Genomic DNA, 24,938 nt, shown 5'->3' on the forward strand with positions numbered 1-24,938 from the left:
ACGTACCATCATCTTGTTATTTCGTAGACCAGCCACAAGAAGTCGAACTTTCAGACGAATACCTCGTATATGTATGTCAGTTTGATAAAACGTATCTGAATAAATCTGTCTTAACAACAGTAATATAATTTAATCTAATTAAGAACAAACTTTTATTTGCGATTTTCAAACTACCTAAAACACATTAATAGGAAACAGGTGACAAAAGTTAATTCAAGTTTTAAATTTATGACTAATTCACTCATTTCTTCTGTGACAATTATTATTAAAACATCTGATAGAAAATGTGAATAGTTAATAATTTCTAACTGCAGAAGAAGTTGGAAATCTTATGAGAATAATGATAAACTAAAGGTTCACTCAGTATACGCATACCTCCACTACCCAGCGTTGATCGTATCCGGCTCTCAAAAAATACAAAAATGTATCTGTATGTCTGTCTTTATTAACGCACACAAACCATTTTTAAGAGGACAGTGTAAAATATAATATTCTACATGTATCAACCAAAATTCATCACAATACAATATTTTCTTATTCAACTATAGAGCAAAATTAGTGTGAACAATTTGTTCCCATGTGAACAGATAAAAATTATTTTTTTAATTTAGGCGACCTTAGTGTGACCTTGACCCTCCCAAAACAAACCACTTCTAAAATGTGTCATAGTTCAAATGTATTCAGCCGTTTTCGATAAATCTTGTTGACAAACAAATACACATGGGTGAAAACAATCCCCTGCCACCGAAGATGAATAGGAGTAACAACAGTAACACCCAATAACAAAAACCTAAACTGTTAAACACAGTTTAAGGTTTTAAGAAACACTATTTTGCTCTAGCTTTATGTATCGAGTTTAACTGCAATATCCATAATAATACTCCTTCATTCAAAAAATAACAATTAAAGTTGTCCAGATTTCTCACTAGATTTGACACCCACAGTTTATCAGCTTCTTTGTGCACTAGACTGTAAGTGTAAATAACAACTACACCAGGTTAGTTTCTCAACTAAAGGCTACAAAAACTTCTCTTTCGTGGGTATTTCTCATACCACCTGCCTAAAGCTTCTCGAAAATACAGTTCTAAAATAATAATGATATCACAATCGTATTACCTTCTGGGATGTTAGGTCATCTCAGTTACTGTACCAAAATGGAAAACGTATACACTGATAATTACAAATATCATTATATTTTACATTAACTTGGTCAATCTCATTAACATACAATATTTTCTATTCTTTACAGTATACAAGTATAGAAGGAACAACGCTTTCTAGCATAACGTGTACAATACCGTAAGGTGTTGTTTTGTAACTCAAATTCTACCCATTAGTGAATCAATGATAACTTTCAACGAAGATTTTGTGGTGCAACTAACTGCCGAAATAAAAACACGCGAGAATTGTTTAAAATTAAGATTAGTACACAGCTTTCTACCTGTAGTAATATTTACATGACAGCAAATTTAAACTGATTAATTCACATCATATTTCTAAATCTGTACGTGGTTTGCTATCTTCCGACTACAATATGTGAATAATGGCGAACTTAAGATTAGGAAAATGATAACAGTATATCTTTTCTTTATGAAAGACTACGAATAGGACTGTTGTATTCAAGTGCACATCCCAATACAAGTAGTAAATAAACTGTGACGTCAGTAACACTCATGTAATTCCCATTTCTCTATTTTCCTCATATAATTCGATGTAATTTCCTATAGTGATTCTGTTAAAAGTAACCTTGACGGCTTATCGTCAACGGATTTCAAGGAAAAAGTCACAGAAACTGGTTTGAACAAGTTTGTATAAATATAAAAATTTAATTCTATTCACAGGTGTGTACACATACACACGCTCTAAGCTCATGAAACAAACAACTTTCTCTGTTACTTGTTCCTAGCAGCTCAGAATTCTGAATAACAAGTATTGTGTGTTAACTTAAATAGTATATATAATGTTGAATCGCAGAAACATGTCTTTAACGTATATTCTTAAATCAGTCTATGTAATTAAACATCACAATTGTAGTTATTTACAGCTAAATATGTTCAAACTCTTGCACGACAGAGACTATTAAATTAATAAAAATAATGCCTACCGAAAACGACGAAACAATTAAAGAAAACACGTTATAAAGTAGCTACGTTCTTCGATTGTTCAGGAAATTATAATTTTATACAAGTAACATCGTGTCCAGGTTGATAACATCATAACCGAGTTTTATTCTTTGCAGAAACTGGTATATTGTACAAACAGGTTTGTTCTCGGAACAAATTCTCTCATTGTTACATTATTGGATTATGTCGATTAAACCACGTAGTCTGATCGAGGTTATTACACAATTAATACTGTTATGTATATAGTTACTATGTTCATTTCACTTATCATAAGGTAACTTGTTTCAGGTAAGCGGCCAAAATATAGGATGAACATAAGATTTATTTTCTTTCAATGTAATGATTTAAAGTATTCAAAACAGAGAGAATAAAATACTAACAAAATTAAAAACACTTTTCTATATGTTATATTCCACCTGGTTTGTGAACTATGTAATTGTTTAAGTTTGTTTCAAATATATATATATATATATTAGTTCTTATATTAGACGCAGAACAAAGGTGTCGTATATCTTATTTTCTCAACGTCTAACCACCACCTCGAGGCTAAGTAGAATGATTAGAAACCTGGCATTCCAAGATAATCATCCAACCTGACTTTCCGAGTACGCTATTTAAGTGCAAAAATTAGTTCCCTGCGTCACTGCACCTGTAACAACGTACCAATAAGTCGGATTGTCCAAAGTTTGACTAACACGAATCGTATCAGCGTGTGATATTCGGTTGCATAATAAACTAAGCACTTACGTTTAAAACACCTACACTTTTAACAGAATCGTAATTCGTATTATACGAATAAATCAACTTATTAGTCGCTGGAAATAAACTACTATTTACAGCCAAACCGCTACGCTGTATCTTACCACGCACGAAGCTAGCAAAAAGGCTTTCATCTGGATTCTAAAATAACAGATGAACGAACGTTCGTATAGTGTCTGTCATGCAGAACAAACATTTCCTGACACGAAGAAAAACGTTATCGAAACACTCGCATTCGACTGCAAAGACGGAAACAGCATGTCCTCGTACACGTGAATCAGAATATGGGAGGGGTATCTATTTTACAGGTGTCATTTAGGAACATCTTAGAATTTATTATGTAAAACTTTGTATGAAAATAAAATTATTTTACTACTTTTATGTGGATCACTCGACAGGCAGAAATAGTAACCTTCCATCTTAAATGTAACATACAAATTTTCTAATCAGTAGCTTTACAACTTAAGCAAAAAGACTAAATGAAAATGCGGATCAGTAGCATTATATTATTTTCTGTGAAAAAGCACGAGTGTAAAAATTTTAAACGAAAAAAACAATTAACATATATAACTAGATGTAAGAACAAGTAACAAGCTGAACATAAAACAATTGGTCAAAAACAGTTAAAATTAAAACGATTCAAATTAATCGTGCACTTTGAAAATGCAAGTTAATGATGGCATTAATGCGGCATCACTAAATAAGCCATTCTTGTGGCATTATTTATACCGATCTTATGCAGTAATTAATAAGTATCGCGAAAATCTTAACCTTATAATGTAAAATTGGACCTTTAGTAGTTCATATATATGAAATGTATACAATATATAATTATATATTTCACCTCTTTCCTTCTTAATCCTAAAATTACCATCTAGTTCTTATACTTATCCATATCAATGGGCTTCACATATTATATCATGTCAGAATATTTACAGTTTTATTGTTTATATTTTCTTATTCACATATATAGCAAAATATTCTGTAACCAATAAAGTCATGGACCCACAAGGAATTTGGAGTAAACACTGTTTATAAAAACATGTATAAACGTGTTGGTAATTCTATGGTTACGGAATAACATTAAATTAGACATCCTGCAATATATTTCTGATCTAACGTAATCTTTCCCAACCTAAGGTGACCTTAATATCTTAAGATTTAAATTTTGGGAATTAGATATCCACGTACACTAATCTTATGAAGTCAATACATTTGGTTTGAAATTTACGCAAACCTACACGAGGGTTATCTGCGCAAAAATAAGTGATTCGTATAAATCCACTATCATACTGTTTTACCAGATCTGAAAATTTTATAAATAAAAATAAATGCATTTAGAAATTTCAACATCTTTATTCTCTATTAAACTCTTGGGCATTTGTTTAAGAATAACTGCGCCGAACGTGAATTGAAAAAGGAAGTGAATAATATAACTAGAACCTCTTTCTCACGCGCACACTGATACAGGTCGCTGTAATAGTAACAACCATATCATGCACTCGGTCATATTTCGTTTCTATGGCTTATGTGACGGATTTCGAAAGATATAAAACAAGGCGAAATACATTTTGTTCACAAACTCGTAGATATAAAGATCAAAATAAAAGCCGACTTCTCTGTTTGACGAAATAATCCCGGCGTTGATCTTTTTTCTAATATGTTAACAATGCATACTACATATATCCCTAAACAAATATACTGACTGTGCAAGTTCTCTCTTACACAAACCACTTACGTTGGAACAGTTTATTCTACCGATTCATGTGTGCTGCTGTTTAAAATCGATTGAACGAAGTTGGCCAAAATTCTCCAAGGACCCATTATACACACGTACAAACACAAAATCAATTTATATTTTTACTTAGTTGTTGGAGAGTATATATCCTAATTTATAAATCCGAGTGTATAAAATTGGTAAAAATAGGATGTTCAAAGTTCTACAAGGACACGATATATATTACGCATAGAGATAGACAAAATCCTTTATATTTTTCACCATGTTCAGATTATAATCTCACATCACATTGATATGCGTCATTAAAATTTTCCTTAAAAATTACCAACTCAATTTGATCAACTCCATTTTTCACTCTAAAAATTTTGCTATGCTGTGAACACACTACAAAAGCCAATTTTTCTTGTCAAGTTTAATTCCGATTTTGACGCCAACCGCAGAAAATGAAGTCATACAGACTACGTTTCAAAAGAGGCCAACAGAAATGATTTTAAGAAAACTTTACAACCAAGAAAGACACGAGAACTTCACTTGCTCCTAGTGCTCAAGGGTTGGTAGAAATTTATAATTCTGTAATTATTCAGTGTTTTCATGGATACAAACAACTGAATGTAAATTTCGTTGAATGAAGCTAAATGGCTTGTTTACAAAGTACGACAATTTATTTTGATTCGAAGGTTATTTCGAAGTTTTACAGTTCGAACAATAGTTAGGTTTGCGTGGCACGACGACATTACTAACGTGTTTGCAGCTTTGAGAGGCTGATGGCTCGTTTTCACATATAAATAAATCGATACGTCAAAAGGATGTACCTATCTTACTGTTTTCTAATTGTAGGTGTGGGGTTAAAATATGGTTGACATAAAAATGCTTTGCATTTCGATACTTTTATATTTGATAGTTAATAGTTTACACTGCAACTGCTATATTTCAGTCAACCAAAGAGTGCCACAGCAGTATACAAATATGAATACAGAGGCAATAATACAACCTCTAGTTATTCCAGTCATGGCTTCCACGACTAAAATATTGCATGATGAAGCATGTAGAAATCAGTTTTAACTGGTCAGGAATACTTCACGCGAGATATTGCGGAAAAACTGTTTCACTTCTACATACACATGTACAAATTTAAAGAGAATATATAAATCAGACACTGTCAATAATCGAAGCGATCGAGGTACAACACCTGAACTCTCCAAGAGTAACCTTATATATCTTACTGTGTTGTTTTCTACAACATAGACAAGTACAAAACATGACAACTACCTCGCTGTAAATTTCAGTTATATACACATTAGTAATAGGTGGTACTTGAAAGCTGTTACCGCTGCGAAGACGTAACTAAAAGAGTGAAATGACCATCACAACAAACAGTGTAATGAGAAATGCTAGTAACGTGTACTCTTTCCAAATGAATTCAAGTTTGACTTGCTTAGCGACAATCAAGAACAATTTGTTTTGCTGTTGTGCTAATTTTTTCTTTTTCGGAAAATTGTACAAAACTATCAAAGGACTATCTCGATAATAGTTCCTGATTTTAAACTTTCAGACTACAGGGAAGGCATCTAGCTAATACCATCCACCCCAAACTCTTTTCCTACTTTAATCGAATAGTGGGATTTAAATGTCACTTTTCTATCAACCTGCGACTTAAAAGTACAGATGTCGATTTTGTGGTAGAGGAAAGTGATCCATCAACACTTAGATCCATTCCGATATTGTCATTCACTAAAGAAAGGAAAATGATATCACAATCAATTCATATCTACAATAAATCATAATGGGATACCAACAAATTTGGAGTTGTATTTCAGCCAAGAGTATTGGTGATCTACACAAAATTTATGACATTGGACTACTGACAAATTCAGATGATTCTGATCCATGATGCCATTTCACTGCTTTAGATACACAGCTCATCTTCAAGTACGTTAATGATCCCAAGTGCATAGCAAATGTAATGAAACAATATACTGACAGTAAAGATACTGGCAGAATACTCGCAACCAAGGTTTGCCCTCCACAAAGTCCCGACATTAGCATTCTACAGTTCGTAAGGGTTTATATAAAAACTATAATCGTAAAAGATCACCATAGAGCCTGTCAGTATTGTGGGAGTTAATAAAGGGCATTTGAAACTTTTTCACGCTATTACATTAATGAGTTGTATGGCAACAAACAAGATGTAATCCTCTGTGTAAAATAAAAGTAGCTTCTTGTACAAAATGCATTGTTTTCTTCTGCGATACTATATACTGGGAATTGAATGTCACCCTTATAACCCATCTACGATCTTATAATTCATGCCACGATTTTACGATAACGAGAGGCGAACCATGAACTCTCGAATTCACAATTTGACCTACATCATCTAAAAATATATTTTGGTTCGATCCTTATTCTCATAGCTCATATGATAGTTCTGTGTATTAAAAAAATGATTATGAAAGGTATATTGAATAATGTACTGTTACAATACATTGTGAATAGATTTAGTTGGTTGATTTGGCGTTTTATGACGTAAAGCAACTAGATTATCTGCGCCAAAGATCCGGTAAAAAGATCAAATTAAGTAAAATTTTTAAAATTCGTAAAAAGGAATCAAGGTAAAACAAAACAAAGTTTAATTACTTATTTAAAAACATAAATAGCGTTAAAACCAATTTTTACATCTAGTTTACAGCAGAAAGTGAGAAACAACAGTAATATAGGTTGTAAAGGACTTTCTGTAGCAATATTGTAATTATCATAACTCGCCAGGATGACTAACGGGTAAGTTCAAACATCAGCATTATTCACCTAAAGATGGCCTTTCCAGTCCTGGTTTCGAGTTATTTGACGTCACGGCCATTTTCTAATTTCATATCAAATGAGTTATACTTTATTAAAAAGGAATAATATTAAAAAGGGTCTAATTTATAAATTAAAAAACTTAAATAGTATTAAAAAGATTAATGACCTTTAAAAAATCTGAAAACATTTCTAAGGTGGACAGCGCCACCATCGTCAATAACACTGTCTAAAGTTACAAATAAACCTTGAGACAAAACATGTTTAAAATGGTGCATCAGTCCCAGATAAAAGAAAACTGAGTTAAAAAAGTGTAACCAATGCGTAGTCTGGTTAGAACAACTTCCTCTTTCCGATCCTTAAGAAAGCAAGATGGCCGAAGTCCAATAGAGGATTTTATCTTGAAAAGCTTGTTTTCACGTTGCGCATTTTAAGTCGACTGCCAACTGGCACGGAGCCGAGCCTTGAATACAGGACCATAGTCCATGTATGGAACAGGCACAACAGTAATAGTGACAGAGCAGGCAGATTTGGCTGCGGTGTCGGCAAGCCCGTTCCCACGAATACCACAGTGGTCTGGTATCCAGAAGAACTGGAGAGAAGTAGATGTTAAAGAAAAATAGGCCAGTCGGTTTTGAATACTGGCAAGAAAAGAGTGAGAAGTAACGTGAAGCGATTCCAGGGCCAGTAGAGAACTAAGCAAGTCAGTATAAATAGTTTGTTTGTTTTTGTTTGGTTTTTTGAATTTCGCACAAAGCTACTCGAGGGCTATCTGTGCTAGCCGTCCCTAATTTAGCAGTGTAAGACTAGAGGGAAGGCAGCTAGTCATCACCACCCACCGCCAACTCTTGGGCTACTCTTTTACCAACGAATAATGGGATTGACCATCACATTATAATGCCCCCACGGCTGAAAGGGCGAGCATGTTTGACGCGACAGGTATGGGAACCCGCGACCCTCAGATTATGAGTCTCACGCCTTGACACGCTTGGCCATGCCAGGCCCAGTATAAATAGTGCAATTTGAGTACTGCTTAGCTTCTATGTGATCCAGGGCAAGAGAAATGGCGTGCAGTTCAGCAGTGAACACAGAAGCTGTAAAGGGAATTCTGTGCACAAACACTGATCCACAACAAACCATGACAGATCCCACGGAGTCACCTAATTTTGAACCATCTGTATAAATAGAAATGGAAGGATGGTTTGAAAGATGTTCAGCAAATAACACAATTTTTCTAATTGGGAGCATCTGCTTTTCTCAGACGACTTAAAGACGTCACATTTGGGGACTGTAATAAGCCATTGTAGGATGGGCTGACCAGTGGATACAGCAGTGTTATTCATGGACAGACCCAATTCATCCAACTGTGCATGGATACAAAGAGCAAAAGGAGCAATGGCAGATCACCTGTTTTTGAAAAAGTATGACCCACCGAGAAAAGAAAACACAACCCAAGGTGGGATGCTGTGGTAAGGAACGAAGTTTCAAAGCATACAGTAACGGCAGTTGCAAACAGCGGAGGTGTGAAGGAGATTCGTGAGACTTTGTGTACACGCTCCGGACTGGAGAAGTGCAGAAAGCCCCAGTGCAGAGCCAAAATCCCTGATGATGAAATGACGTCCAGCTCAAGACTGAAGTCCTGGTAGAGCCATAGACCAGTAACACACTTCAGTTTTGATCTAATAAGAGCACGATATATCTTTAGAAGAGAGCATCGATCTCCTCCCCAAATGGAGAAAAAGAGAACACAGAGGATATTCAGTACTCTTGTACATTTGACTCGTAGCTGCTTGATGTGTGGTATAAAGGTCAGCTTACGGTCAAAGATAACAAAGAACACAGAGGATGTTCAGTACTCTTGTACATTTGACTCGTAGCTGCTTGATGTATGGTATAAAGGTCAGCTTACGATCAAAGATAAGCCCCAAGAACTTTGTCTCAGGGATCACGGGTAGCACAACTTCACCAATACCGAGTTCAAGATCAGAGTGAATACCTCTTAGCAACAAAAGTGCATTGAAACGGTTTTAGAGAGAGAGAAGTTAAAACTGTTTGCTGTGGTCCACTTCAGTAAAGGACTGAAGGGAGTCTGTAGTTGCTGCTCAATATACCTCATGTTCCACAACTGACATGAGATGTGAAAGTGGTCAACATAGAGCCCGTTTGCAACACTAATATGGAGTTGTTCATTGATGGCATTAATCTTTATAGTGAAAAGTGTGACACTCAAAACAGCCCTGAAAGACTCTACGTTCCTGTAGAAAAGAACGGGAAACTTTCGAACCCACACAAACTTAGAATCCCCTGCCATTACATTTTTTAAAATAAAAATGGACAAATTACCACGTAACCCATATAAATGGGAGTTTCGCAAAATGCCATACCTCCATGTAATATCATAAGCCTTCTCAGGGTCAAAGAATATTGATAGAAGATGTTGTTTGAGAAAGGCTTCTCTGATATTTCAAGTTGAATCAGATGGTGATGGTGACTGTGGAGCACTGTCGTCGGAATCCAAACTGGGTGGCCGAGAGAAGGTTGTTTGATTCGAGGAACCAAACAAGATGAACATTAATCATCCTCTTTAAGGTCTTACAGAGACAGCTTTTCAAAGCAACTGGACAGTAGTTTGAAGGAATCTTGGGATTCTCCCCAGGCTTAGAGAAATACAGGACAATAGCCTGGCACCAGGAAAACATTTTACTGCCAGATTTGGTTAAAACAATCAGAAAAATAGCAAGAGAAGGAGATGGATGGCACAGTAACTCGTAGAGTATATCATCAGGTGTGACTGACGTTCTGCCAGACCGATGAAGGGCCAGTTTGAGTTCCACTAGTGTAATAGAACGATTATAGCCGTATACACTGTCAGCTCGAAAGGAAAGAGGAAGATTGCTCTGCCCGAGTCTTGATGGGTAAGAAGGTGCAGGAAGAAGTAGAATTACTAGATACCTGGCTAAAGCTTTTACCTGGGGTCTCAGTTTCTTCCTAGCCATCATAGAGCAAGACCAAGGGGTGAGAGAATTATACTGCCCACTGACCTTCCGAATCTGGAACTGGTGGTAAAAGAAATGCTGGTTATGAACTAAATCCAAGATTCCTTCTGGCTTTAATGTCTTACCCACCAAACATGTGCACAGCCTGTTGGAAAGTGATATGGTTCGAGAGTGTGGAATAGCTACGAAAAGTATCCCAGGCCCGTTTCTGAACCTTCTGTGCCATGTGACAGGTAGGATTCCACCACGGAAGAGAATATCGTGTCGAGGTTTTAGAAATACATTGAGGAGCTGCTTGTACAATACAGTCAGTCACTGGTGCCATGCAGTTGTCTACTGATGGCTTACAGATGATGGAGGAATCCAGCTTCCACTGTGGCACGTGGGTCGGATAGCATCGACCATGATCAATCTCTCTTAAAATAAGAGGAAAATAATCACTGCATCGTGGGTTATTGTCAACCCTCCATGAAAAGCGGAAGAATAATGAAGGGGAGCAAACTGAGAAATCAATAGCAGTAAAGGACTGACTGGGTGTATGGAAATAAGTACAAGATCCAGTATTGAAAATATAAACGTTGTGATGCGAGAGCATATACTCGACGGAGCAACCCCTCCCCATCAATGTCAGTACCTCCCCAGAGGAGATTATGCCCATCATAGTCCCCAGTATTAAAAAAGGGAGATAACTGTTCAACGATTGATCATAGGTATCTTCAGAAGACAAGTACAGAGAACAAACAATGATAGTACGACCTAAGGAAACACGGATGGCTACAACCTCCAAGGGTGTGTCGAGTGGCAAAAATAGGGTAGGCACTGCTGATCAAACAGCAATGCCACTCCTCCATGCACTCATCCATCACACCTGTCATTTCTGTACAAAGAAAACTGCCGAAAGGTGACTGTATAGGTAGGTTTCAGAAATGTTTCCTGTAACGAAAGACATGCCAAATGGTAAGAAGCAATCAGTGGTTTGATGACATCCAGATTATAGCGTAAACCTCGACGATGTAGGCGAATTGGTTGGAGAGCCCTTCTGTTTCCAACCTCCATGGATTCTGGCCTGAACAGAATGGTCAGATCTGTCGCTGGAAGAGAATTTCAACAACTGAGGACGTGAATGATTGATCGTTTTGCATCTTAGTGTAGGAGATGTACCCAAGGATATGTTCGTACCCGGAACCAAAGGAAGTGGATCTTGGGGTTTGCTGGAAGGAATGGTATAGACAGAGATGGGTGTTGATTAATCAACTTTCTTAACCATGAAGATCAAAATACTTTTCATATGGTTTGAAAATGATTCTTTAGAAGACAGAGAGAGACCTGTCTGCAATCCCACTGTAGTAGTGGAACGAAGTGCAGCAGCATTCGTCCGAAATGAAGTAGTGGATGGTAATTTTCGAGCCTCAGGGTAAATAATGTTTTTAATTGTCTCCAAACGCTGCACCTCTTTTTCTTCCAACTACTTAGGGCAAGCACGAAAGTAGGATGGGTGAGAACCGTTGCAATTAAAGCAATGAGGGTCTGTTTCACACTCATAGGAATTGTGGTCCTTGCATCTGCAAAGAGCACACGTCAAAGAACCACGACATGATGTCTTCGAGTGACCAAACTGCTGACACTGGAAACATCTGAGAAGGTTTAGAATATATGGCCGTACCTTGCAATTAAGATAAGCTGCCTTGATGATGGCAGGTGGACACGGTTATGTAAATGTTAAAATGAGGACACTGATCGGCACCATAATTCCCCTTTGCGAGCAGAGATACGCCTCACTGCAGAAACTCCTTGGGTGAAGAAACCAGCGAGAATCTGCGACTCGAGGATGTTCTTCAAATCCCTCTCAACAATAACTCCTCGTGACGAATTCAGTGTAGTATGAGGCGTAACCTCAATGGGAATATCCCCAATCATCTTTGAATGTAAGAGGAGTTCACTGCGTTTAGATGTGGATGTTTCCGCCTATATGTCACCAGAGCGAAGCTTTTTAACTGATTTTAGAGAGCCAGTAAGCCTGTCTAGTACCTTACAAATAAAAATGGAAGATTTGTCCTGAAAGAGTGTCTGGAAAAGAATGTAATATAATAAAATGAGGTACAGGTGTTAAAGAAGTTGAATATTGCTGTTCAGAATGTTCAAGACGTGGTCGTTTACTTATGGTGTGTTTTTTATTTTCGGTTGGGGGATCCATAATAAAGAAAGAATATTTCGGTGCCCAATAACCCTAACCACCATGGAGCCCTAGGAGAGGACGCACTACAATGCCAAAAAGGGCACTACAGCAACACTAGGGTTTTGTGTGCACTATACCCAAACACCAGCACCAAATAATGTCCACAACACCTGTTGAGAACATCCAACACTGATACTTGGTTGACCCTGGCCCAAGTAAGCCAGCAGACTGACCCTAGGGAGGCCACCCCAAGGCCGCCCGTCTACAGGATTTCAAAGCCAAAGTGGTATGTTAGAGTTCGACCCCTCAACCACCAGAATCCTCTCCTCCCCTTCACGGGTCACCACGCACAGCAAACACGTGGGTGGATGTTTAGATCCCAAAGGAGGTAAACTGAAAGAACAGAATATTCTCTTGGAGGTCTCCTCACCACGTACAGGCATCCACACCGAAGGAGAAAAAATTTAGAATCGAAACTTTGTGGTAGCCGTTTCATCAATTTATATTGCAAGCTTTTTCTTTCTCCGACAAACATCGTTTATTCATAAAGGCATTAAATAGTAGTAACTTCCTACAAAAGCAAATCTGCTGTGGCCAAAACTAAAAACCAACCCAGTAATTTGTACAGCGAATCACATACACTTTCCTTATGTCCTTATTTTTAAAATTAAATTTTTTTTTCAGCATTTGGGTGATCATTTAACTGCAATTCACGATCAGAATGATTTTAAGTTCGCCCCTGGGTACTGTATACAAATCAGTGTAATACATCGACTTTACAATACCTTCCATTCTTCAAAATGATACCACCTTCCCACCTACATGTCCCACATTATATTTTACTACTGCTCGCATACTTCTCTGAAGATATCCTACAATCTCTGAAGATCTCTATCGTTTATTAACTCATAGTACGTTTGCCATTTTTGATATACCTTGCAAATTTGAAATGTTTGAACCTGATGGCACGTGGAATGTTAAGCTTTATTATGGTTATAACTTATCGATGTAAACCATTTTCTTGTAACCACCTCTGACCAATTCTGTTGATTCTGAATTTATGCGTATCCCATATTCATGCACAAGTTTCTAAGAACGTTTTTAACTGCCTCCGTTTTGAACATTTTCGGATGATACCAGCCTCTCACCTGGATGTTTTCTTTGACACCCCTTTTTTCATATTAGACTTTAAACTTACCTTTGCAACAAAACACTAACTTCATGTGGAATGCAACTGTAAGCTTCTGTGCAATATATGTCGCTCAATTTTCATTGTGTAAACAATTATTAGAGTTCAGTACCTAAATCTTTTTTATTCAATCTTATTTATTATTTTTTGAAATTTATTACAAAGTCTTTGAATGATGTTGATACTTTATTATTCATCACAATTAATTCGATTGGGAAAAGTGGTTCCCAATATAAAACATGTCAAAAAAGCAGCAACGAATTAGGAGTTTCCAACCTACACTAAATGTCATAATAATAGTTGTTATGCAATTACACAGTGGAATCATTTAAAAGTGAGTATTTTAAATTTAAGTTACAAAATAAAACGCTGACAGATCACCTCGAAATAAAGTGTTATTACCATCTATAATTAAAACGAGTGGGCCTAGGGGGTAGTTTCCCAGCTAAGAAAATTAGTAAGGACAATCCTTAGCTATAAGGAACGAAAGTCCAAGGGGAGATGAAACAATGTTATACGGTGATTGAAAGTTTGTTGATAAATTACAATGAGAAGCATATGATTAAACGCGAAAACTGGTCTTCAGCAGGCAAGATTGAATTTGCTGTTAAACAAACTATCCATTTATATGGATTTAGAAGCGAAGGCCGTGACAAACCTTTTACCTTGTCACGCACGATCGTCCAAGGTCGTATAACCCCACTGTCGTCAAAATTGACAGACTTTTTTTCTCTAATATACAGTACATACTTAGTAAAACGATGCACTAGTTACTTGACTTGTTAAAGTTTTCCATAAGGAATGACCTAATGAGTTAAGTACGGAAGGACGTTTATCTTTATTATAAATAAAATCAAACAACTATAGATGTCCAAGACAAATTAAAAACAGCTATCTTTATAGCCATTTGTAAGCCAAAATACTGTTATAGTTTCTAAAAACCTCGTCTGGTACACATGCCAAGATAAATCTTTACACAAATACATTTTGACAACATAAGAGTCTAAACAGTCAACTGTTCCCCAATATCTCGAACTGTTTTACTATTCTTTCTTATACAAGTACTTGGTGATGGCGTCCACCTGAATACTGGTTTGATCCGCATGCTCTCAGTACAGCTAAGAAACTGATGCGCATAGCCACGCCCTAATACTACAGTATATTTTACCACTGTGAAAATTACGTACACGTATAAATACACGAATGTATACTAAATACAATCACGAAGTGATAGAAACAAAAAAAAACCTTCGCGATTAAAAGAAAATTACATTTCTTGAAAGTTTCCCTCTTATTATAAAACAAACTAAAATGAACAAAAGCATGTGTCGTCTTTTATATTAACACAATATCAAGCATATGTCCAACATGATTTATGTATACCCCTGCTGATTGTGTTAAAAGTAAAATAGATGCGATATGTGGGGGACAACAACTTCAATGATTAAATTTTAATCAGTTAGCATTATAATGTACAAGACTAAGATGTACCCGTATTAACAAAAATGTTACAATACAAAAACGGTGAGTATTTAATGCTGGAAATCAAAGGGATACGTCACTTCTAAGATCTTAGAAGTGAAAGCAAAGAAGAGTATGTAATAATATGCGAACCATATCATATTCGTCTTAACTAATGCTGAATAGGCTCTTCTTTCAACACCAAGACTCAACAGGCCAGCTGGGATACGACAGGCATGGTATTGTAGTTAGAACATACATCGTTTCACAGCACAAGACCCAATCACAGCACACGCACTTTTTTTTTAATAGTTTTCTTAAACATTTCTCACTTGAATTAGGTAACAACCAATTAATACATTAGCAACGCCATTCATACACCTTACCTTGTTTTGGTAAAAGTTATTGTAGGATGCACTTTTTCGACTGGTGTCACAGTATCCACTCCTACTATGATAAGACTGCATTTTGGGCACACCTGACTGATATTACTCGCACGCAAGTTTGAGTTTCGAAAAATTGTCACAAGAAATAGATATACCTGTCAACCACAGTAAAATTTGCTAATAATTTAACTGTTATTTAACTTCACAACCTAAAGTAGAAACAAGGTCGTTTACACAATTTTTTAGATCCCTTTAGGATGAAGTAGAAAAGTGATAAGTAAAACACGTATATTTTATAAACTTCAGGTTCTTTTACAAGCCCTAAGGAATTTGAGTATCCGTATACCAGATTCCGTGCTCCAGTAATTTCCCTTGAGTCTAGATCCGGATATCTATCTATGTTGTGCCGGTGTTTTTCTTTCTTCTTTTACGAACAAACTGCTACACCACCTTCTGAAGACATTTCACGTAATGGCCAACTAGGCTGATGGAAGCATTATACAAGAAGACCGGCTTAGCTTGTACTGTCCCTCCTCTTTACTTCACGCCCTCCCTTCCAGCCGCTCAGCTCCTTTCAAACCCAAGGTTGAGGAACTTCGGCTGTGCTATACACACGACATACAGCTTTCGTACTAGTGAGGTCAGTCAGGTCTAACTTCCTGTGCCAGTCGATTCCAGCTCTATTCCTTCAACCACGTGACATGCAAGCCGTTAAAATACCAATATCAACTTCGAAACAAATATCCCAATCCTTCCTACTACTCCATCGCCATCTATTGACAGCGTAAAATTATCACGCCATTTTTACACTTTTGGTTTTTCATAATAAAAACCTTTTTTTAAAACATCAACAGATATCTTAGTAGTTTATTATGATGAAAATGAAATTAGGTAATATCTTGCCCGCCTCTAAACAAACGACGAAATACGTAAAAAAGTTATTGTATTGTCAGTACATCGAATAACAAAATTAAGTAAAAGGCTATATTTTTTTGCATTTTCTGCTCCATCAAACTGTTTGTTATGCAAGGGCAAAACTTCTCAGTGAGTTATCAGCGCATCGCAGGAATTAAACCTCAGTTTTGACACCAACCTTCACATTTATCACTGACGCCACGGAAGGAAGGACTCAAACACAGTGAAAACTTTAGCTATTCTCCTACGTAGTTCTTTACATTATTTCAGAGCATGGTTAACTAACACAAATAAATACCTAATCAATGAATCACTGTTTACTAGTGCTGCCATCTAGTAAACAAAATGTTAAGAAATAACTGTATAGATTGCATAATACTAAATATAACGTACTGCACGAAGTCAAACCTTTAACATCATGCTAAAAAAAATTAGGAACACACTATTTCCTGGTAAAAGAAGAACTACAGTTACACTTCTAAAAACATTTATAAAATAATGTTATCTCAAACTACTGAAGTTTAAAGTATGATACATTATTGGTAGATAGATTACTTAACAAAAATTTCGAAAATATTGTCGTTGTATCCTTAAGCAAATTAATGTAAATAGTTTTTAATCAGTAACGAACGCATAACACTTTTCAAGCAAATAACACGGGCCTTTCTTGGGGAGAGCGAGTTTTTACGTGATATCATTGGAACTGCGGTTACTTCTAGTATATACATACAATAAAAAGCCATAAACAAACACATCCTATTTCATTCCTACTCATTTTGTCTTAAACCCAGCATGGCCAGGTGGTCAGGGTGCTCGACTCGTGATCTGACAGTCGCGGGTTCGAATCCCAGTCACATCACACACGTTCGCCTTTTCAGGCAAAGGGGCATTATAATGTGACCGTCAATCTCACTATTCATTGGCAAGAGTAGCCCAAGAGTTGACGGTGGGTAGTGACGACTAGCTTACACTGCTAATTAAGAACGGTTAATGCAGATAGTCCTCATGTAGCTTTGTGCGAAATTTAGTAACAAACATTTTATCTTGTAACCATTTTTAATGATCTTAAACTAAACAGTGAATTCTTGCGAACACTTAATAGAATAGTGTGTTTTTTATTGTAAAGCTATTTTTTTTCTCCTCCAATAACTCGCAACAAGCAAGATGTTTAACCATGTGTATCTCTTCGTACTTGTTGATAGTTTGTTGCACTTTGAAGGCACATGAAATGGAAGACTTATATTCACACGACCACCCCCGCGTTCGTCAGTTTTAAAGACCCAAAACTAAAATATTAAACAAATATTTCTTGCAAAATGTATGGATTGCATAAAAAAAGTGTTCACATTCCTGATATTTATAGTACATAATCTAAGAGAACTGATCTCATGTCATAAAATTGTAATTTATCTCATATTTGAAAATATATAATAATTTGCTGTATACTGCTTTAGCCATATTACTGGAAAAAAAATCGTGTAACTTCGGTACGGATTCACAGTTGTTTTTCTGAGGACTACTAATTAATTTTCATTACTCACAGCGACCAACTATTTCACTACATACTTTTTTGATGTTTAAAAATGTTGATCTATGACAAGCTATATTCTAAGCTTAGGTTATGTTGGTCTTATTAAATTATGAAGCGATGACCATCATCAGTACGCTGATGTACATTTCACATCCTCAGTTACTCAACTGACCTGTAAATGTTTCAAAAGTCGACAACAGCGAGACAATAAAATCTAACGGTCAAAAACAAAATCTACTTATTGTTGAAACGTTTGTTAACGTGAGGATGTTTATTAATTACACGCTAAACAGGATATTAACTTCGAATAAAAGCATGAATGCTGGTGTCCAGGATACTTAAGGAAACAAGTTTCCATTTGAACAAGTAATTAAAAATAATATCGACTCTGTACATAATTTTCACTGCTGCACGTTTGATGAATAGGTATTTTAACATTACTGAAATTTAACTTCTATGATAAACAGACATCAGTCGTATGCACGATAAAATCTTTCCCAATTACCATTGAAATGGATTTAAATAGCATTTACAATCCTGTGCAATAATTTTTCAATATTCAAATCTCTAAGCACAATGTAAAATGCTTAGCAACTTTTTCATAGTTAAACTACTTTTAACAATTACGCCCCATTATTGGCATATTTTTAATCTCAAATGCCTAAAAAATTCATTTAAAACACATACACAAAAATCATGTAATCCGTAATATATACGTGCACGCACATTATAAACAAAACTTACGTTCTGATGAGGGTGGTAGGTTCCATATGCTGGTGGCACCAAAGGACTGGGATAACGACCTGAAAGGTAAGGTCTAAAGGGGGGAGGAGGACCTGAAAGACCAGTGGCTGACCAACCGCGAGGCTTGGCACTGTAAGATGGGCGTGGCTGTGGAAACAAACACACAAAAATTAAACTTTCTTTCGCTACTTTTGTTGTTGTAATTTCTCGAAGCCGGATGTAAATAAATTGAAGTAAATTAAAAGTCATGTTGAGAAAGAAAAGTAAAAACAAATTATGACAACTTTTAGCTTATTTGAAGTATCTTCAAGTGGTAATAAGTATAAATCTAATTCCTGTTTAACAGAATTGCCAATCAAAATGGAAACTCGTAGAAATATCCTCTAAGTTTGAAAACAAGGAACATATGTTGATGTACTTTTAGCAGAGCTTGCAGTTTCTACTGGTTGAGCTTGTAAAATTTATCATGCCAATGAATAACAACTGGTTTATATGAACAACAGAAATTACATAAACAACTTGTCTGAGCTCTTACTGACTGATACACGAAAAGTATGAAAATGGTATACGACACACGCAAGAAACAGACGTATTTATCACGGCCGAGCACCGAGGTTGCATCCTTTGATAAGAGAACAAATCACCGTTTCTATAATAAAGTTCCGTATTTTGAGAACAGATTTACAACAATTCACTGCTTTTATACAGTTTTTATCGTCATTTCACGTGCCGCGATAACATACATATGAACTCAACAGAGATATCAAAAACTCTAAATTATAGTATGATCACTTCATTTTATTATCATTCCTAACTTTTCTGTGCTGGCATAACGAACACAAGTAAACCTAATGTTAGGCCTAGCTTAGGCATACCTAAATTAAGCGACGGAGATTATATATATAATACATAAACGACGCTACCAGTATTTTACTGATATTTCAAAACGGAAGCGTGCACTTGCTTCAAAGGAGGAAATAAAGAAACCGAAGGTATGTTGAAACTGATTAAAAGCAGTAAATTTAATGTTATATCTGGTAAAATATTTGATCAGTAAGTTTACAGGCTTAGCCTATTCTGCCCGCCGATACCGCAGTGCTAATGTGGCCTTTACCGCGTTGTGTAGTCCAGTCCTTACACATACTCTGGGATACGCCTCAACAATGAAATGCTACTGGTACAGTAAGCTATTCAGCAGTTAACCGTGGTTGAGCTGAAAATGAACAAAGCTTAGCATGTTAATTTTGATACAGATTTATATATAAAAATTATCAGTGTACGATATAATTGGAGTGATTGGGATTAGACTTAAACACTGTCTTTGAATATTTCACTTGACCGACCAAGTTCTTCTGAACTTTTAAAAAGCACATGGTGTAATAGTTTTTAACTGTAAAAAAAATAAAACAAATGCATTGACAGTATTATATTTACCCGAGATCTCAAATAGTATTATGTGCTCTATTCACTTTGCGAGCAAAGAGGAACTAACTCTATTGCCATTGAAACAGGATAAAAGAAAACACGAAAACTGAAGACTGAAAATTACTTTCAGTGAAACTGGAAACGACACTTGGGATTCTGGCGATGCTCTGTCAGTAATTTGTCAGATTTCTTTGAAAAACCTTTCTGTCGCGTGATACATGAGCTCATTTCGCTCTGCCTATCTTAACTCTTTCTGCAAATTAATTGCAGTTTTATTCACACCACTGTAATTCAAGCGTACAAATGGAAATTACAGCGTATTGCGGTCAAAATGCTTTTTCATGGTTGAACTTCAATTTACCAAGGGTTTTCAGAGATGAATATTTTAATATTGTTCCAGATGCCGAGTTGCCAAGAAGAACTCCTGGCTTTGAGCCTGTTACTGAGAGGTCCATGCTGCTTCGTTCAAGCACAGATCGTCAAAGATACCAGTCAAAAAATAATCACATTCTGCCCCGGATTTGTGCAACTTACTAATGTGATAAATACACAAGTGGCAATTTCAGCTGACAAGACGCAGAGAGCCCTTAGTGCAGTGTGAATTTGTTGATGATAAACTGTTACTCGAGGCTGCAAAAGTCAGACTAGATCGTAATGTTTATATCGAGAATCAAGACGGTCGCCAAAGGATTGAGATATCAAAGGTTACACTCGCATCCTCTCTAAGCACCAGCCTATACAAGAGAAACTAAATCAAAGATATGAACTTTTTTCTGAATTCTTTCAGAATATCATTAAATCAAGAATTATGAAAAATAAGCAAATCCTTCGTCTCAACAAGTTAAAGACGCACTTTGATAAATATGTATATCAGAGCAAAAGTAAAGACTCTTCTGCTTGAATGTTCCTTCAGGTCAAGAACGTACAGTTAAAAAGTTTCTGAAATCGAACGGGTTGAACAAGAACTAATATTTTTGTTAACAATTAATATACAGAAGGAATTGTTCAGGGCTCTACAGGTTCAAGAGATTTGAAATTAGCATTTCGAACTGATGATACTGATACAAGGATATTGAATAAATGGTCACAACTCGAGTCCGTACATCGGCTAGACAGTTACTAACGCAAAAAGACAGAATCCCTACCTGAACATCATGAAATGGAGAGTTCTTTAAGAGATCGCTTTGGTAGCAGTATTTTGAAGTATCGTTAACATTCACATCTGTGTGCGCGCGCGTTTGGGGAAGAGGGGCATGTTAAGGGTGGGTCAAGAATGTTTCGGAGTCCCACCCTTTAATAATCCTTTGTGGAGACCACTGGTAATAAGCTGACCTCTATTTGATGAATTAACAAGAAATGATTTGTTGAAAAAGTGCCCATTGTAATTGTTCCAACAGTAATGCATGAAGAGGATGTTATACTTCACTGTAAGAAACAAGATGGGGAAAGAATTGATATTTGTCCATTAAACAACAGAGATAACACAAATAAAACCTCACTCAAAATAAGCAAAGTTGTCTTACCGCACCACTGTCAGCTACCCTTGTTGACTCGAAACGTCTCTTTATGCTATCTGCTTACGGAGTAATGATATGAGTGGTACTGCCCAGAGAAAAGGTCATGTGAATATTAAAGGACAAGTATGTGCCCCAGCTCTCCCCTCAACCTCTCTTCCAACCCACTCTCCTAGATACTTTTAATACTACAATAATATAAATCAGGCAGTATTAAGCAGTTTAAGGAGATGTAATAAGCCTTTCATCGTATTTCTTTCTCCATTGGGTTTAACATTGTGTGGTGAATGGGCCATACATTAAGCTATGACAAGCGCTCACGAAACATAAATGATCATATGTCATTAATGCCAAACACTTGAACATACTTCGTCCACATTATGTACAAATTTTAGGCCCTCCACCCTGAGATGGATCATAACAGTCAATATTTAAAGCTTTTTTGGCTATATGCCCCAAAAACTAATATGTATCTTTATCTATCCAAAATATCTGGTGTTTTCACACCATTATTAAAACAAAGCTCGTATTAAAGTAAAATTACACTTGAACACACACACACACACACACACACACAACAGTATACTAAAAATTCTAGCGCTCATAAGACAGATCGTGTAATAATTATGAAAAATAATAAGTAACTTATGTATGCGTAAATGGACAATACAATAAAAAAAAATCAGACATTCTAGAATGTGCAACACGTACCTTCACGAATATCGGATAATATGCTAAATAGCTATCATCTCCACTTGACAAAACAATCACTTCTTCACAAATGAAGTGCTGACTGAAGAATTCGACTCATAATAAAATACCTGTAACTCCAAAATATTTTTACTTTATTACCCTATATTGAAGCTCACAGCATGCATAGTAAAGGTACTTATACAGCTTCATTCTGCACTGTACAGCAAGCCGTATCTACGCTAGACCTGCGTCCTTCCGCTCCTCTTTCCATAACGTCATTCTTGAAGTTCATTCGCGAGTAAAATTATCAAGTACTGTATCACTGCTGTTAAAATGTCCTTTACTGCTACATGGTACCAAAGGCTTGGATATTCAACCAACAAACAAGCTCTCATCATCTGACAAGATAATTATTAGTATCTCCGTGTTGCTGGTCCAGGTAATGACGTTTGGCTAGTCATACTCCTGCAACATTGTAATCCAACATGTCATTCAAATTCTGACCGCAATGGTTAACAAATACTATTACTGCAAGCAGCTTTCTTTAATATGTAGTACCTACATTTAGGAACTACCACTGTATGGCCAGCATCCAAAAATGCATACTAATGACAGTGATAGTGAAAATGAAGTGGTATTATTACAGTTGCAGGATGAATGAACATGTGCTCAAATATGCTGACACAAAAGTCTCCATTTAAATGACTGAAATACTTTGTGATATTGGCTAAAAATGTTTCAGCTTTTGTCAGTGCTAATAATGGAGAAGCTATCTTGGTGAAATTAGCCACAAAACATTGAAAAATATGCGTAAAGCACCTGAAAAGCCACAGGCCTCTCATTTTGTTCAAGAAGAGGCCATTCTCTGACCAATGAGATTTTCGTAGGGTTGGTAGATACCACGTCTTCCCATAACATTACCAAGAAATACTTCCTGTGCTGTAGAGGAAACAAATTCCATTGTTTCAATTTCAAGCCCTGCCTTTATAATCCATTGTAAACCACATCCAGGTTTTCAGCAACAGAATGAAACACGTGACTAAACAAAATATTATTGACCATATATCAGGTGCATTTCCCATTACAGACCTCTCAGTACAAGTTCCATCAGCCACTTGGAAATGGACAGGCACATTATACAGGACAAAATGAAATGCCATGAAATTCACACAAGCCACGTCAAGTTCTGAACTATAATTGTGCGAGCTGGTCTTAACCTGACTGCTATACTCCTTCCCAGGCGCATTTATCATCAGTATGGCTTCTCAGGACGCAAGATCCAAAGTACTAAATAAGTAAGCACCATTAAGTGTGTTCAGACATTCATCCACCAGTGGTAGCAGAAAGACATCGACATGAACCATCTCATTAACCCACCTACGATCAAGAAACAGCCTTAGTACATTCTTCCTCTTTCCTAACAACCACTACTGGATATGGTCAAGCATTCTCCGGAGGTCATATTACATAATCTTTCAACATCTACTATATCTCAGTGCTGGTTTATAAGATCTTAGTGCTCCAGAGAAGACTGGTTTGGTTTCTTGGTTTTTGTTTTGAATTTCGCACAAAGCTACACGAGGGCTATCTGCGCCAGCAGTCCCTAATTCCGCAGTGTAAGACTAGAGGGAAGGCAACTAGTCATCTCCACCCACCGCTAACTCTTAGGCTACTCTTATACCAACGACTAGTAGGATTGACCGTCACATTATAACGCCCCCACCGCTGAAAGGGCGAGCACGTTTGGTGTGACAGGGATTCGAACCCGCGACCCTCGGATTACGAGTCGAGTGTCTTAACCACCTGGCCATGCCGAACCCAAAAAAGACTGTGTGGCAGTTTTATCAGACAAAAGTGGCGTCACCTGTATCTATATGGTGGTGAGTTATTCAAATCAGTCGTTTGGTTTCGCATCTCTTAAGCACATTTCAATGTTCCTGTCATTGTATTTATACTTTTTTTCCTTTTGCACAAACATCGACAAATGTTATCAAAGCATCTGGCAGCCGAAAATTTGTTCTCTGACATGATGAATCCAAAGTAACATTTTTGGTATAGCTAGTTCGAGCCACTTTCACTTCATTTGCCGTTTTCATGATAATTTTTTTTTTAATGAAACGCTAAATTGTCAAATGTCTATATTTTCCAAAAAAGTACTGGCAATGAGTCATCAGATGAAATTATAACTGTTAGAGTAAGTGCACTCTGCTTTCTGCGTCGCCTAAATTTGTTCAGGTGTATCCCCTCTTACAAATTATGTGAAGTAACACAACTTCAAACCTGTTCATTAATATGTAAATATTTCTAATGCACATACGATGAAGTTCCAGTTCACTTAACATATTTCAATAATTTATATAATCAGAATAACCTCACAATGTACACCTGCAATTATTGTGATATGAATGTCTTTCCACGCATCCGACACATAGTCCTCTCAAACATTGATATTTCTACATGTCCTTCTATTTCAAGCCTTGAACTTAGCCTAATAA

General features: G+C 36.5%; 1 protein-coding gene across 12 annotated transcripts in view; it reads right to left on the bottom strand.

Moving 5' to 3' along the window:
* LOC143252743 (RNA-binding motif, single-stranded-interacting protein 1-like) overlaps window positions 1-24,938 on the bottom strand; it is a 149,288-nt gene that overhangs the window by 56,768 nt on the left and 67,582 nt on the right. For 11 of the 12 annotated variants that reach the window (XM_076505350.1, XM_076505355.1, XM_076505348.1 and 8 more), the window contains one exon: window positions 18,812-18,958. The exons of the other annotated variant lie outside the window; for it this stretch is intronic. In XM_076505350.1, the coding sequence (XP_076361465.1) occupies window positions 18,812-18,958 (147 nt within the window). The remainder of the gene's footprint in view (window positions 1-18,811; window positions 18,959-24,938) is intronic. 12 annotated transcript variants of the gene reach the window in all.

The sequence above is a fragment of the Tachypleus tridentatus genome, chromosome 6, assembly GCF_004210375.1.
Source record: "Tachypleus tridentatus isolate NWPU-2018 chromosome 6, ASM421037v1, whole genome shotgun sequence".
NCBI classification, from domain to species: Eukaryota; Metazoa; Arthropoda; class Merostomata; order Xiphosura; family Limulidae; genus Tachypleus; species Tachypleus tridentatus.